A 16,226-nucleotide genomic window follows, 5' to 3' on the forward strand; every position below is an offset into this window, starting at 1 on the left:
GGGATACAAAGATAAGTCCGCTATAACTAACCAATTCAAGCATGTACTGTCCACAACTCTCAAATCACCCGCCCTCTTACTGTCCCTCTTTGCCCTTCTAAATGCCAACTCCAGGTTACTCACACCGTCTGCCTTACTTGCTACTACTTACAGGCTGCTGAATGTTATTAGAGGAATTCACACAATTGTGCCAACTAGGTCTGCTACAAATTTATGTTAGCTAATCTCAATTGGGCCCTTACAGCTTAATGTCAATCAATTTATTCTTCTCAAATTGACTTGAACTCCTGACAGTAGCTAGTTCAAAACTTTTCTTTCTTTAAGCTGCCACACATTTTTTTTCCTCTTCCAGCACAGCTCCATGAATATTTTACTGAGAAAATCAAGACCATCCATCAGGAGAGCTCACTTCTTCATTATTCTGTATGCTGAAGTCCCTTAACGTTAACCCATATACTCTTCTTTTTCACTTTGTCTCTAATAGAGAGGTAGACGTTCACCTCACCAAGGCCAACCCTTCTACTTGTGTTCTTGACCCATATTCCTTCCTATTTCCTCTGGTAATCAGTCCCTTCAATCATTTCACCCTCTTCCCCAACCTTCAATCATTTTCTATCTATGCCCACATCTCCCCCATCCTTAAGAAAAAACAAAACAAAACACTAAACCCTTTGCTTTGTCTTACTGACCCTTAAGCTATTGTTTAATACTTTTTCTCCCTTTCATGGCTGAACTCCTGTAGAAATCCATTTATGCTCATTGCTTCTACTTTATCTCCTCTTACTCACTTCTCATCTCCTTGTACCATAGTTTCTGACCTCACCACTCAGCTGAAATTGCTTCTCAGAAGTTACCAAACATTTTTTAATTGCTAAATTGAATTGTCTTTTCAGTCCACATGGTTCTTGACTTCTATGCATCATTTGCCACCGCTGATCCATTCTGGTTACTCTTGCCTTCTCCTGGATACTCTTGCCTCTATGGGTTTCCATCACACCACTCCTTTCTGTTTCTCACCTTACCTTTATGACAGCTACTTCTCTGTCTCCATTGCTGGATTGTCATCCTTGTCCCAACCCCTAATTGCAGGTTAGAAAAAGTGCTTCTTTATCTATTCTTCTCACCAAGACCAAGCCCTCTACATGAATCCTTGATCTCTCCCCTTTCACCTTCTCCAGTGGACTGCCTATATCTATGTATATGTCTGTAATCAACACCCCCTTAATTTTTGAACTCTCCCTATCTACTGACTCCTCCTGTGCTATATAAAACATACCCAAGTCTCATTTATTCTCAAAAAAATCCTTATTAGATCCCCCCTGCCTGAAATGCTCTTCTTCCTTGCTCTCACCTCTTAGTCACTTGTTTCCTAGCACAGTGCCTGCCATATAGTAGTCACTTAGTAAATGCTTGTCGACTGACTAATTGAGATGTCTTCTCAAAGCTCTGTCTTGAGTTCGCTTTTCTCTCTACTCTCTTTTGGTCTCAGGTCTCCCCTCCTCTAATCCATATTTTTCACAAAATAATATTCCTAAAGCATAGGTCTGACCATGTTCGAAAAGCTCCAGTTAACTCTAGGTAGGCTCCCTTATTATTCTCTAGGATTAAATGTAAACTCCTTTATTTGGTATACAATTCTCCACTACACCAACTTAGTCATACAGGCGTACAAATGATGTTCCCTGCTTTTGTGCTGGTTACCTTCCATGCCCGGAATACACTCAATTTCCATTTCTGTCTCTCAAAATTCCTATTTTCCTTCAAGACTCAGTTCATGTGCCTCCTTCTAAATGAGGTTTTTTCCTGATCTCTCCCCCCCCTCCCCACACCCTAGCTGCTAGGAACTCCTCTCTGATAAGCTCCTTGGGGGCAGGGATTGTTTTATTTTTGTCTTTCTATCCCCATCATATAGCATAGTACCTGGAACACTGAAGGTCCTTAATAAATGCTTGTTGAGTGACTCATTGGTTGGTGACCTCCATCAACTTCCATGAATTTTATTATCAGTTCTATGCAGCTGACTTCAACATCTATAAATCCAGTCCTAATCTCTCCTATGAGCTTCTCAAATTCGACATGCCCTAATCAGAATTCACTATTTCCCCTCTCTGTACTCCTCTAAACTTCTCTATTTTGTTGAAGGTACCACCATTTTTCCAGTCTTCTGAGGTTCACAACCTTGGAGCATTCTCTCAGTATCCATTCAGTCACCGTATCTTGTCTCATGCCTTGCATACCTCTCCTCTAACCGGTCTACTCGTGGCCAATCTCTCCCCTTATACAAATTCGGCCATGTCACTCCCTGCTAAAATAGTTTAGTAGCTACTTAATGCTTTGAGGAGAAAATACAAGCTCCTCAGTTTGATGTTGAAGGCCCATCACAATCTAGCTACAGCCTTATTTACTCTTTGAACTATGCCTACTCTTTATAACCATGGGTATATCCCAAGGCTCTGCATTCAAGACAGACTGAACTACCTGAAGCTCGTCCAACTCAGCATTTCATACCTTCTCCCACTTTCAAACTTTTGAATGGGGCTCCCTCACCTCCACCTCATTAGCTTTCTTCAAGGTGCAACTCACATGTCACAAGTTTGACTACGAAGGTGGATGGAGCCAAGTGTTCCTGAGGACAGCAGAGGTCTCTGTTATCAATATTGGGGAGAGGTTGCTGTTGTTGTTTGTCCTTTGTTTTGAAAGAGAACCAATGACTTCATGGATAATGTCATGACTTGCATATGAATTTGATTTAGGTGAGGCGGACTTGCACAAAGTTGCTCAGCCACCTCTGGTAGGGAGAGATATCTTGAAGAAGTGAGAGCAGTGCTTGGGAGGCTAGGGACATGAGTAGGCAGAGAAGGTCGATGACTTCTGCAGCCAGTCAGCCTTCTTGAGCACTTTCTTTGAGGTACAGCTTAAACTCAGACAGACTTTGCACAATAGTTGTGGGTCAAGCATGCTTCCTAATTTGAGATGTGCAGGAATTTTGTCCCAGTCTTCTTTGTAATCCCTCTCCTTGGTGGTTTCTGAGTGGGGTAGTGATTGATCTAGGATTCAGAGCTTTAGAAGTCCATTTCCTTAACTTCAGCTACATTGGAATAAGATGTCCTAGGCCATGTTCTCTTTTCTCTGTATGCTTTTTTTCTTTCATCATCACCCATGGGCTCAATTATCCTTATTCAAATGACTCTCAGATTTATATAACAGTCCTGTATCACAAACTACCCTTTGAGCCTTTCAAAATGGATGTCCCACAGATATCTTACATTCAAAATGTCCAAAACAGAATTTATTAATTAGCCCCCTGAATCCACCCAAGTCACCTGCTGCCCAGCTCCCGCTGGGTACCAAAGAGCCCAGCATTAGCAGCTGCCTTGAGAAGCCTTTTCCTCTACCCTTCCTGCCAATGCCATCATCTCTTTCCCCTTTCCCAACTGGAAACTGACTCCCCCTTCCCCCACTGAATCCTCATCCTCATGGGAAGGAATTCAAAGCCTTTACTGCATTCTGATCCTTCAGTCCACCCCTCCCTTCCCTAGTGTCATAGGTTGACCCTTTCAGTTCTCCCCACCTGACTTGCTATAGGCAGACATAACTGCTTACACTGTTTAGATGAGCTGGGAATCATCAACTACAATCTCTCTGATAAGAGTAAACATAAACACCAGCCTGCCTTTCCATCTGACCTTCCAGTAGACCCTAAAAACCCCTGGGCCTTGCTAAGGCACCCTGAGAAACTTTCCATCAAGTAAACCTCTGTATGTTATCTTTCTCAATTAGAATACATGCTCCTAAAGAGCAGCAATTGTCTTGTTTTTCTATTTGTATCCACAGTGCTTGGTACACAGGAAGCACTTAATAAATACTTTTCATTCCTTCATTCATTTATTGATTCTTCCTAACTTCCCCATTTCTGTCAAGAGTACATCAAGTTCAGTCACCCAGGTTTGCAACTTCAAAGTCATCCTCAACCCTTCATTCTCATTTACCCACCCTTACCCTCATCCAATCAGTTGCCAAATCTATCTCCAAATATTTTTCATATCCCTCTCCTCTTCAATTTTATATCACTACCACTCTAGTTCAGGCTCTCATCGTATCTCAACTAGACTATTGCAGCAGCCTCCTGATAAGTATGTCTCCAGCTGGTCTCCTTTTCAATCCATCCTCCACAGAGCTACAAAAGTGATAGTCCTAAAGCACAGGTCTGACCTGTTACTCCTATGATCAAGAAGTTCTAGTACCTCCTTATTATCTCGAGACTCAAATAAAACTCCTCTGTTGGACATGTAAAGCCTTTTATAATCCAGCTCCAGGATACCTTTCCAGATTGATGACCAATTACTCCCTTTCATGCACTATACATTGTAGCCACTCTGGCCTGCTTGCTGGCCCTCATCTCCTATCTGTGACTTTGGATAAACTGGCTGTCTCCTCTTGCCTGGAATTTCCCAACTCTATATAGTCTCCTTCAAAGCTCAGTTCAAGAACCACCTCCTACAGGAGGCCTTTACTGATCTCCCATTATGTTTCATTAAGTTAAAATTTTTTTTATCTATTTAAATGTGTATATGTTGTTTCCCTCGTAGAATATAAGCTCCTTTAGGAAAGAAATGGTTTTGTCTTTGTATCCCCAGTACCTAGTACGGTGCCAGGCAAATAGTAATAATAATGCTTACTGACTGATGGATTAACGGTTCCCCTCATCTTCCAGGACTCAGTCACGCTAGTAGAGGGTCCTGCAGGCTAATGTTCTGGTCTCCCTGCCATCACTTCAGATTGCCATAAGGTGTACACTTACCACATACTCAAATTTTTCATTGAATTCTTTGTTGTTGGCTTGCAAATGCCTCTCTTGCTCTGTAAAGGCGAAGAAAAAATGGATAAACAAAATATTCATCTGTAGAAGCAGCCCTGGACTCCTAGGTTCCTGATCTCTTTGATGGAGGATCCCTAAGGATAAATGTGATTTATTTCTCCCTTAACTTCTTAATACCAAGAGTTAGTGAAACCATCTAGTAGAGATTACCAACACATAGTACAGTTACCAACAAGAAAGCTAAAATTTCCAAGTGTTCATGTCTGCAGAATGAGGAAGACAGCAAAGTCAAAAGAAGCTGAAGTTTCCTAACGGACTCCCTCTACTCATTACCCTAACATCTCTCCCTTCCTAATTCACAGAGTCAATAGTAGATGCCGACATTTTTGTGGAACAGATCAACTCAGTCTTTTTGGATTACTGTACCTTCAAGTGGCAGAATTGCTGAGGCTGTTCATTTTCCAAAAGTTTGTGTTCAGTCTAACTTTTATGAACTTATTAGGACACAGACCTGGCAACTACCTCTGCAGGTGCTGCAGCCCCTGCTGCCTCAGCAGCCACAGCTACTGACGATCAAGAAAAGAAAGTTCTTCCCTACCAAAGTTTTTGGCATTATCAAATGGTTCAAGATCAGAAACAGGTATGGCTTTATCAATGAAAATAACATTAAAGAAGATGCATTACCACCTGCTTTGCTGTTATACTCTAACTGACTGGGTAGTTCCATTTGACCTGCAGCTGAAACCATTTATACGTGTTGTCTCCTATTGGAATCTAAGTTTCTTGAGAGAAGGGATAGTTTTTCTTTTCTATTTTTATCCTCAGCTCTTAACCTAGTGCTTGGCACACAGTAAGCACTTAATCAATATCTTTTTATTCATTCATTCACAGAAAAGCGATCACACAGCACCTATTATTTAAATACAAACCACCTCTTCTATGTAAGCTCTTTGAGAGTAGGATCATATAATCACACAACAAGAGAGCTTATGCTTGAAGAAGGGACTTCAGAGCCATCTAATCCAAAATGAATGCCCACAAGTGGTTTCTACTTAGAGATCTCCAAGACAGGAGAACTGCTTGAGGTAACCTATCCCACTTTTGGCCAGCTCTAATTATTAAGAAGTTTTTCCTAACTTCTAGCCTAAATTTATCTCTTTACAGCTTTCACCCACTGCTTCTGGTTCTGCTCTTTATGGCCAAACAAAAAAAGTCTAATCCTTTCTCCATAGGATAGCTCAGTTGCTTGAAGAAAACTACTATGTTCCCTCTGAGTATTCTCTTCAGGCTAGAACATTCCCAGTTCCACGGATTCAAGATCTTTCACCATACTGGTTGCTATCTTATCAATGTCCTTCTTAACTTGTAGTGCCCAGAGCTTAATGCAATATTCCAGATGAGGTCTGACAAGGACAGAGTACAGGGGGACCCTCACTGCCTTATTCCTGGAAACTATGCTTCTCAATGTAGGCAAATGGTTTGACCGGCATTTCCATATTGCTCTGTTGTAAGCAAAAGTCCATTTAAATCTTCAGATCTTTTTCAGACAAACTTCTACTTAGCCATGATTATCCCACCTCTACTGAAATTTTCCTTTTTAATTTCAGCCCATTGTCTGTCAAGATCTTTTTAGATCCCAACCATAATCCACTATGTTAGCTATTCTTCCAAACTTAGTGTAATCTACAAATTTGATAAGCTTGCCATCTTCTCTTATATCTTCTTCCATCTGGCTTCTGACCTCATCATTCAACTGAAACTTGTTTCTCCAAAATTAAGAAGGATCTCTTAATTGCCACATCTTATACCTTTTATCCATCCCCCTCTTCTCCCTAGAAACTATCTCCGCTCGGGGTTTTTGTGACAGTACTCTCTCCTTGTTCTCTTCCTACCTATATGACTGCTACTTCTCAGTCTCCTTTGCCATGCTCTCGAATTGTAGGTACACACCAAGGCTGTGTTTCTGGCCTTCTCTCTACATTCTCTTGTGAGTTCAGTTATCTCTGTGGTGCCTGTAATACTCTCCCTTCTAACCACCACCTCTCAGAATTTCTGGCTTCTCAGAAGACACAGCTCCAGGACTACCTTGTGAATCAGGCATTTCCTAGTCCTCTTGATGCCAGCATTATCCCCTCTAAGGTTATCACGTACATACTCTGTATGACCCTTTTATAATACACGCTGTCTACTCCACTAGAGTGTAAATTTCTTAGATGACAGTTTTGTTTTTGCTTTTTTTCTTGGTATCTCCAGTACTTAGTACAATGTTTGTCAAATTGTAAGGGCTTAATAAATGCTTGTTGATTGATCAAATAATCCCTGCCATGTTCACACTGAACTATTAACAACTATCCTCTGAATCTATCCAACTAATTCTGAATCCATTTAATTGTATTTCTATCTAGGTCACATCTCTTCACCTTCACAAGTACGTTTCCCTAACATTATCTTAAACATTTTTGTACTCAGTGGCAAATCTCTCCCACTCCCCACCCCATATCCCCCAACATACGCAGGACTTTACATACAGCAGGAAAACAACAAAGGTTTGTTAAATGAATGAATTCTTCCCTGATTATTTATAGATCCACTGATATTTCTAAAGACTTGAATATAAGTGAGGAGACCTTCCTGTTGTAAGCAAATAAAACTAATAATGAAGTTAACCTGTTATATCTAATAAAACACATCACTGTTGCTGTTTTATATGGTTAGTCAAAAATGGCAAAGAGTTTATGTAATATGGTAGAATCACTAGTGGTTTTATACAACCAAACCCAGGTATTTATGGAGTCAGTTGGTAAAACTGTAAGGATTTTGAGAGAGCAAATGAGTATTAAGTCATCAAAGGGTACTAGCAGAGCATGCCAAGTAAAGGGACATTTAAATTCCTGCCAGACAAAACCAGCTTGAAAAGAGAAAAGAAATTGTGAAGAATATCCAATGCATTTATTTTTAGTAATTTTGACCTTGATATATCAGCTTTCTCATTTAGCTCAGGAGCTCCTTCTCTGGTACGGGATCCTCATATATCTAGCTTTGTGTCCCCACCTAGTAATGTTTGCTACTTATACTGACCTTTGATCTGGACTCTTGTACCTGCAATTATGAGTGCATTCTGACTTACTGTGTCTCTAACTATGCTATCCTCACCCAGACTCTGGATATATCTCTTCACTATTCTTTGAAGAATTCTGACCTTTCCTTGGCTGGGTTCCCTACCTTCAGTGTTTCCCAACACACAGTTGATTAGACTGTATAGTCTGAGTAGCTGTACTTGACTCTCAGCTGCCACACAGTGGCCAACTGCAGCACCACCTCACCTACACTGTAGATTAATTCCTTGTGGGCTAGAGATAGTTGTCTGAGATTGACAATTTGGGAAAATAAGCTGAGCTGGGAAATAAATGATTATTTACTGGCTCTTGGTATGCCAGTCATCTATATTCTGTTAGTGAGCTGAGTTTTTCCCCAAATAGGAAACAGTAACTTAGTAGATAGTTCTATATGGAGCTGAAGGTTTAAAACAAGAGAAAAGGTAGTCTGTTTCTGGCACCTTGGAGGGAGCTGACATGAGAAAAACAGGTTTTTGGGATGATGACATCTGTAATCAAGACTGTGTAGCCAGCCTCTAAACCTAGATGCTAGCCCAGAATAAATAAATATATATGTATATATGGTGGTGAAACACTTATACGTGTGTGTGTGCGTATACTCATACACACTCACATATACACATAAATGCTTCCCTACCTTATCAGCAGAACATCATAAATGGCTAAACTACTTGAGCCTCAGGAGAACACGTTCAGCGAATGGAGTCAGACATTCTGTGGAACTGACATGTCATATCTCCACTGCATGTTGCCCTCTTAGCATGGCAAGAGCTCCACATGCCATGGGAGGGTTACAGACCAGTGCAACCTACAAACTACAGTAAGGTTATGTTACCTCTTGTTAATTATCTTTGAATTCGGTCCCTCCTTCAGCATGTGGAGGGTTTTCTTGAGTGAAAGCTTTGGGAGATTTAAATGAAAGTGAGCCCTTATTTTCTACTCGCTGAGTTTTCCTAAATCTAATGGTTGAACCTCATATCACTAGGTTTGAGTTGTATGTCATGCTCTGGGCCAGGACTATTGCTACTGGTTCAAGTACACGTTTTATACTTCATATGCCTCAGAGAGTAGGTTTCACTAGCAAAATCCTGTTGATTTGTGAGGGGCTACAAGGAATTAGAGTCTGTTCCTCGGGCAACTGAGCCATCAGGGCTGGATATTAGAATTTGCATTTAAGACAATCTTTTTTGTTTTTAAATTTTTATTTAAAAAATTAGCAATATATTTGGTTTTTATCATCACCTTCATTTTCTAATATATCTGCCCTATCTCCCCTACCTACAGTTGTTTCTTATAAAGAATAAATAAAGAAAAAAAAGCAGTTCTGCTAAACTAGCCAACATATCAACTGAATCCAACAGGACATAAAGGGTTCCACAGCGGGGGGGTGGGGGTGTGTGTGTGTGTGGGGATGGGGGGGTGCAGAGCCAAAATGGTGGCTGGAAAGCAGGGACTTGCTTAAGCTCTCCCCAAGATCCCTCCAAACACTTACAAAAAATGGCTCTGAAGAAATTCTAGAGCTGCAGAACCCACAAAATAGCAAAGTGAAGCAGGGCTCTGGTCGAGGAGAGCCTGGATGGTTGCTGGGAAGGGTCTATCGCACAGAACTGGGAGTGGAGCAGAGTAGAGCAAAGTGTGGGCCACGCCAGGACCAACAAGACTGGGAGCCGGGTGGAACAGGCTGTAGCACCCTGAATCAGTGAGCTGTGGCAGTTACCAGACTTCTCAACCCACAAACGCCAAAGACAACAGAGAAGTTTAGTCGGAAAAGCTGCTGGGACAGAGTGAAAGTAGTTTGAGGTGAGCCAGTGCCCTGGGGAAGGCAGAGGTGATGCAGCTCTGAGGCTGCTTCCAGAGCTACAGTTGCAGTTGCCTCTGGCCCCAGGCCCACCTGGTTGGAGGAATTAAGCAGTGAACTAGAGCAGGAGTGCAAAGCCTGCTTTGCCCTGCCTGGATCTGGGCCACAATCCTGGTTGGCAGTTCTTGGGGGAGAAGGAGCACTGGTGTGACAGAGCTAGCTGTGTAGAAGTAGCTCTGAAAACAGCAGCGCAGCCCCTCAAGCTGGAGACAAAGTGCTCTCTACAAGCAGTCACACCCCAACAAAAAGCTCAAGGGTCAAGTAGTTGGCTGGGAACATGAACAGGCAGTGAAAATGGACTCAGATTCAGACTCAGACTTTGGAATCTTTCTTTGGCAACAAAGAAGATCAAAACACACAGCCAGAAGAAGTCAACAAAGTCAAAGAGCCTACATCAAAAGCCTCCAAGAAAAACATGAATTGGTCTCAGGCCATGGAAGAGCTCAAAAAGGATTTGGAAAAGCAAGTTAGAGAAGTAGAGGAAAAATTGGGAAGAGAAATGAGAGTGATATGAGAAAACCATGATAAACAAGTTGATGACTTGCTAAAGGAGACCCCAAAAACACTGAAGAAAATAACACCTTAAAAAACAGACTAACTCAAATGGCAAAAGAGCTCCAAAAAGCCAATGAGGAGAAGAATGCCTTGAAAGGCAGAATTAGCCAAAAGGAAAAGGAGGTCCAAAAGACCACTGAAGAAAATACTACCTTAAAAATTAGATTGGAGTAAGTGGAAGCTAGTGACTTTATGAGAAATCAAGATATTACAAAAAAGAACCAAAGGAATGGAAAAAATGGAAGACAGGTGAGATATCTCATTGGAAAAACCACTGACCTGGAAAATAGATCCAGGAGAGAGAATTTAAAAATTATTGGACTACCTAAAAGCCGAGATCAAAAAAGAGCCTACACATCATCTTTCAAGAAATTATCAAGGAAAACTGCCCCGATATTCTAAAACCAGACGGTAAAATAGAAATGGAAAGAATCTACCGATCACCTCCTAGAAAAGACCTCAAAAGGAAAACTCCTAGGAATATTGTTGCCAAATTCCAGAGTTTCCAGATCAAGAAGAAAATACTGCAAGCAGCCAGAAAGAAGCAATCTGAGTATTGTGGAAACACAATCAGAATAACACAAGATCTAGCAGCTTCCACATTAAGGGATTAATATTCCAGAGGTCAATGGAGCTAGGATTAAACCCAAGAATCACCTACCCAGCAAAACTGAGTATCATGCTCCAAGGTAAAATATGGGCTTTCAATAAAATAGAGGACTTTCAATCTTTCTCAGTGAAAAGACCAGAGCTGAATAGAAAATTTGACTTTTCAAACACAAGAATCAAGAGAAGCATTAAAGGTAAACAAGAAAGAGAAATCATAAGGGACTTACTAAAGTTGAACTGTTTTGTTTACATTCCTACATAGAAAGACGATGTGTGTAATTCATGAGACCAAAAATATATATGTATATATACACACACATATATATATGTATATGTATATATATGTGTGTATATATATATGTGTGTGTATATATATATGTGTATATATATATGTGTGTGTGTGTATATATATATGTATATGTATATATATATATATACACACACACACATATCACAGAGAGCACAGGGTGAATTGAATATGAAGGGATGATATCTAAAAAAATAAAATCACATTAAGGGGTGAGAGAGAAATGTATTGAGAGAGAGAGAAAGGGAGAGAGAGAATGGGGTAAATTATCTCACATAATAGTCACAAGAAAAAGCAGTTCTGTTGGATGGGAAGAGGGGGCAGGTGAGGGGGAATGAGTGAATCTTGCTCTCATTGGATTTGACTTGAGGAGGGAATAACATACACACTCAACTGGGTATCTTACCCCACAGGAAAGAAGGAGGAAGGGGATGAAAAGGGGGCAATGATAGAAGGAAAGGAAGATGGGGGAGGAGGTAATCAAAAGCAAACACTTTTGAAAATGGACAGGGTCAAGGGAGAAAATTAAATAAAGGGGGACAGGATAGGAGGGAGCAAAATATAGTCTCTCACAACATGAGTATTGTGGAAGGGTTTTGCATAATGATACACATGTGACTTGTGTTGAATTGCTTGTCTTCTTAGGGAGGGTAGTTGGAGAGGGAAGAGGGGAGAGAATTTGGAACTCAAAGTTTTAAAAGCAGATGTTTAAAAAAAAGTTTTTGCATGCAACTAGGAAGTAAGATATACAGGCAATGGGGCATAAAAATCTATCTTGCCCTGCAAGAAAGTAAGGGAAAAGGGGATGGCGGGGGAGTGGGGTGACAGAAGGAAGGGCTGACTGGGGAACGGGGCAATCACAGTATATGCCATCTTGGAGTGGGGGGGGAGGGTAGAAATGGGGAGAAAACTTGTAATTCAAAATCTTGTGGAGATCAATGCTGAAAACTAAAAATATTAAGTAAAATGCAATTGGGGAGTATTTTACAAAATAAATAAAAATACAATACAGTGTAAAAAAAAAGGGGTTCCATAGCCATTGTCTCCCACTTCTGCAAGGAGGGGAGGAAGGGAGGTGAAATTTCGATTTCCTTTTCAGGGTCAGACTTGGTCATTATAAGTATACAATGTTAGGTTTCAAGTTTTTGTTGTTTCTGTTTTTCTATATTGTTGTAATCATCATGTATGCTGCTTTTACGATTGTTTTTTTTTAAACTTCACTTTTATGCTAATTTTTCTTTAGATTTCTGCCTAAGTTATAACTTTAATCATCAGTAAACCAGAGGAAAGAAGGGTGCAAAAGAAGCATCAAATGACTTCTAGGTGATCTGCTTCAAGCGAATTAGTAAGGACAGAGAGAAACAAATCAGGAATAGGGTATAGGGCTGGGGAACCTTCAGCCTCAAGGTTGCATGTGGCCTTCTAGGTCCTTGGGTGAAGCCTTTTAACTGAGTCTAAGTTTTACAGAACAAATCTTTTTAGAAAGAGGATTTGTGCAGTGAAGTCTAGATTCAAAGGGCCACACTTGAGGGCCTAGAGGGCCACAGGTGGCCTCGAGATCAGAGGTTCCTCCCTCCTTCTCCCCGCCCCCCCAATAGAAATTCCAAGGGCCAGAATTACTGACACCTTCAGGATAAAGGAGGCAACTGTGAGATTAGTATTAGATGACATGAATGTCAGAAAAAGAGTGTTGGGGAGTAGAAAGGGAAGTGTCTTCTTCAGCCAGGGGATCCACAATGGGAAATTAGAGAACATGTTTTACAGGAGTTGTAAATCCTAGTAACTATGGCAACCCAAATCTATATTGGGCTTTAAGAAGACAAAAGAAATAGCACTGGCTTTGGAATCCGTAGAAACCTGGGGTGAAATCACAGCTTATAAGAAACACAACAAAGGGCAGAGCCAATACGGTGGAGTAGAGGCAGCAATGCGGTTGCATTCTCTCAACATTCCCATCCAAACAACTTTAAAATAACACCTCAAATCAAATTTTGGATTGGCAGAGCCGACAAAAGATCAGGATAAGAAATTTTTCCAAAGACAACTTAGGAGGTCAACAGAAGAGGTCGGTGACACTGAGGTGTGGGCTGGCCAGGAGGGCACACAGCAACACCATTGATGGGTGTGTGAAGTAGCTGCAGAAGCAGCAGCAGCAACTTCAGGAGCTCTGAGCCCAGAGAAGGTAAGGGGGTTAAACAACTGGTCAGAAAGAGATTACAAGGGAACCCTTTGCTGGCACTGGGTACAGCTGGTGCTAACTGGCAAGTCTACTGCTCATGCACAGTTCTGGGTTGCAGTTCCAGGGCAGAGAGGAGCACTACCACTTGTGGCTACAGGAGAACAGGGGACCTGGTCACAGTTCCAGGGCCAAGAGAAGCACTAACACTGGTGACTATAGGGGAGCAGGGGCCCTTCCTGGGTAAAGACCAGAGTACAGACCAGAAAAGCAATGACTATACCTCACCCCAGATCAGACCACTTTGGAAGCACCAAAAACTTGCAGACTCCCAGAACTAGCTCTAAAAACATTAGCATGAAAAAGCCTGAAGTTTGGGACAGCGCCTCCCCATTCACAGGTAAGTAGAGCCCAACTTTAACATAAAGTTTAAAGTCAAGAAATAGGCTGGAAGAATGAGCAAACAACAAAAAGAACTTGACCATAAAAAGCTACTATGGTGACAGGGAAGTCCAAGATAACAACATGAAAAGAGTTGATACAAGCAAAGCCTCAAAGAACAATGCTAATTGGACACAAGCCCAAAAAGAATTCCTGAGTTAAAGGGATAAAAATGGTTTATTAGGAAAAATTAGGGAAAAAAATGAGAGTGATGTAAGAAAATTGTGAAAAGAAAATTAACAGCTTGGTAAAAGAGGCACAAAAAATAAAGAAGAAAATAACACCTTAAAAAACAGAATTGGCCTAATGGTAAAAGAGGCACAAAAATTAACCAAAGAAAAGAATGCCTTAAAAAGCACAAATGGTTGCAGGATATAAAAAATCCACATAAATCATTAGCATTTCTATAAGTTACTAACAAAGCCCAACAGCAAGAGATAGAAAGAGAAATTCCATTTAAAGTCACTGTAAACATTATAAAATATTTGGAACTCTACCTGTCAAAACAAAACCAGGAGCTATATGAACACAATTATAAAACACTTTTTACGCAAATAAGCAAATAAAATCAGATCTAAATAAATGGCAAAAGATCAGTTGCTCATGGGTAGGCCGAGCTAATATAACAAAGATGACAATTCTACCTAAATTAATTTACTTATTCAGTGACATACCAATCAAACTACCAAAAATTATTTTATAAAGCTAGAAAAAGCAATAACAAAATTCATCTGGAAGAACTAAAGTTTCAGAAAATCAAGGGAATTAATGAAAAGAAATGCTAGGGAAAGTGGCCTAGGTATTATAAAGCAGTAATCATCAAAACACTTGGTACTGGCTATGAAATAGAGTGGTGGATCAGTGGAATAATGACTATAGTAATCTACTGTTTGATAAACCCAAAGACTCTAGTTTCTTGGATAAGAACTTGCTATTTGACAAAAACTGCTGGGAAAACTGGAAAACAGTATGGCAGAAACTAGGCATAGACCAACATCTTAGACTGTATACCAAAATAAAGTCAAAATGGGTACATGATTTAGATATAAAGGCTGATACTACAAGCAAACTGGGAGAGCAAGGAATAGTTCACCTGTCAGATTTATGGAGTATGGAAGAATTTATGACCAAATGAGATAGAGAACATCATGAAATGCAAAATGGATAATTTTGATCACATTAAATTGAAAAGTTTTTGCACGAACAAAGGCAATGCAACCAAGATTAGGAGAGAAGCAGAAAACTGGGAAAGAATTTTTACAACCAGTGTCTCTGATAAAGGTCTCATTTCTAAAACATATAGAGAACTGAGTCAAATTTGTAAGAATGCAAGTCTTTCTCCAATTGATAAATGGTCAAAGGAGATGAGCAGGCAATTTTCAGATAAGGAAATTAAACCTATCTATAATCACAAGAAAAAATGCTCCAAGTCACTATTGATTAGAGAAATGCAAATCAAAACTCTGAGGTACCACATCTTTGTTTCCTTCTAAACATGACCCTTCTCCCAAGTTCCCTATATCTGTCTATTGGTGGCTCCCTCATTATCAAGCCACCCAGAATCAAAACCTCAGAGGTATCTTTGGCTCTTCCATTTCCCTCACTCCTTATATATTACCTAACATCTTTCACATCAGAGTCCTCTGCTCCAGTCACATTACCATCGGCTATTACCTGGATTATTTTAAGTAGTCTCTCAACTGGTCTCCCTGACTCTAGAGTTTAGACCGAGCCTAGACTCTTCTTTCTCTAAATCGCAGCTGTCAAAATAATCTTCCTAATGCTCAAGTCTATGTAACTCACCTCCTCGAAAATCTTCAGGGACTTTCTATTGCCTGTAGGATAAAATACAAACTTTTTAGCTTTCCAGTCAAAGTCCTTCACTATCTGACTCCATTCTAAAATTCCAGCTTTATTTCACATTGTCCCCTTTTATCCATGCTATATTCTAGTCCAGCTGACCTGTAGCTGTTACTTTAACTCAAAGTGTCAATTCCTGCATTTGTATATTCACATAGTCCATTACTCATGCCTAAAATGTACTCCCTTTTCATCTCAGCCTTCACTCTCATTTCTCTTCCCAATTTTTCCTCTACTTCTCTTACTTGGTTTTCCAAATCCTTTTTGAGGTCTTCCATGGCCTGAGACCAATTCGTATTTTTCTTGGAAGCTTTTGATGTAGGCTTTTTGGCTTTGTTGACTTCTTCTGGCTGTATGTTTTGATCTTCTGTCACCAAAAAAGAAGATTCTACAGTCTGAATCCTTTTATGCTGCTTGCTCAGATTCCCAGCCAATTACTTGACTTTTGAGCTTTTTGTCAGGATATGACTGCTTTCAGGGTGAAG

The 16,226-nt window shown here is 40.4% G+C and overlaps 1 protein-coding gene across 1 annotated transcript in view; it reads right to left on the reverse strand.

The window, feature by feature from the left end:
- The window catches only part of LOC118832122 (phospholipid-transporting ATPase FetA-like), a 127,030-nt gene that overhangs the window by 86,883 nt on the left and 23,921 nt on the right, over positions 1-16,226 (reverse strand). The window contains 1 exon segment of the mRNA XM_036739556.1: positions 4,802-4,860. Coding sequence (XP_036595451.1) covers positions 4,802-4,860 — 59 coding nt within the window.

This window comes from Trichosurus vulpecula, chromosome 9 (genome assembly GCF_011100635.1).
Source record: "Trichosurus vulpecula isolate mTriVul1 chromosome 9, mTriVul1.pri, whole genome shotgun sequence".
Classification (NCBI taxonomy): Eukaryota; Metazoa; Chordata; class Mammalia; order Diprotodontia; family Phalangeridae; genus Trichosurus; species Trichosurus vulpecula.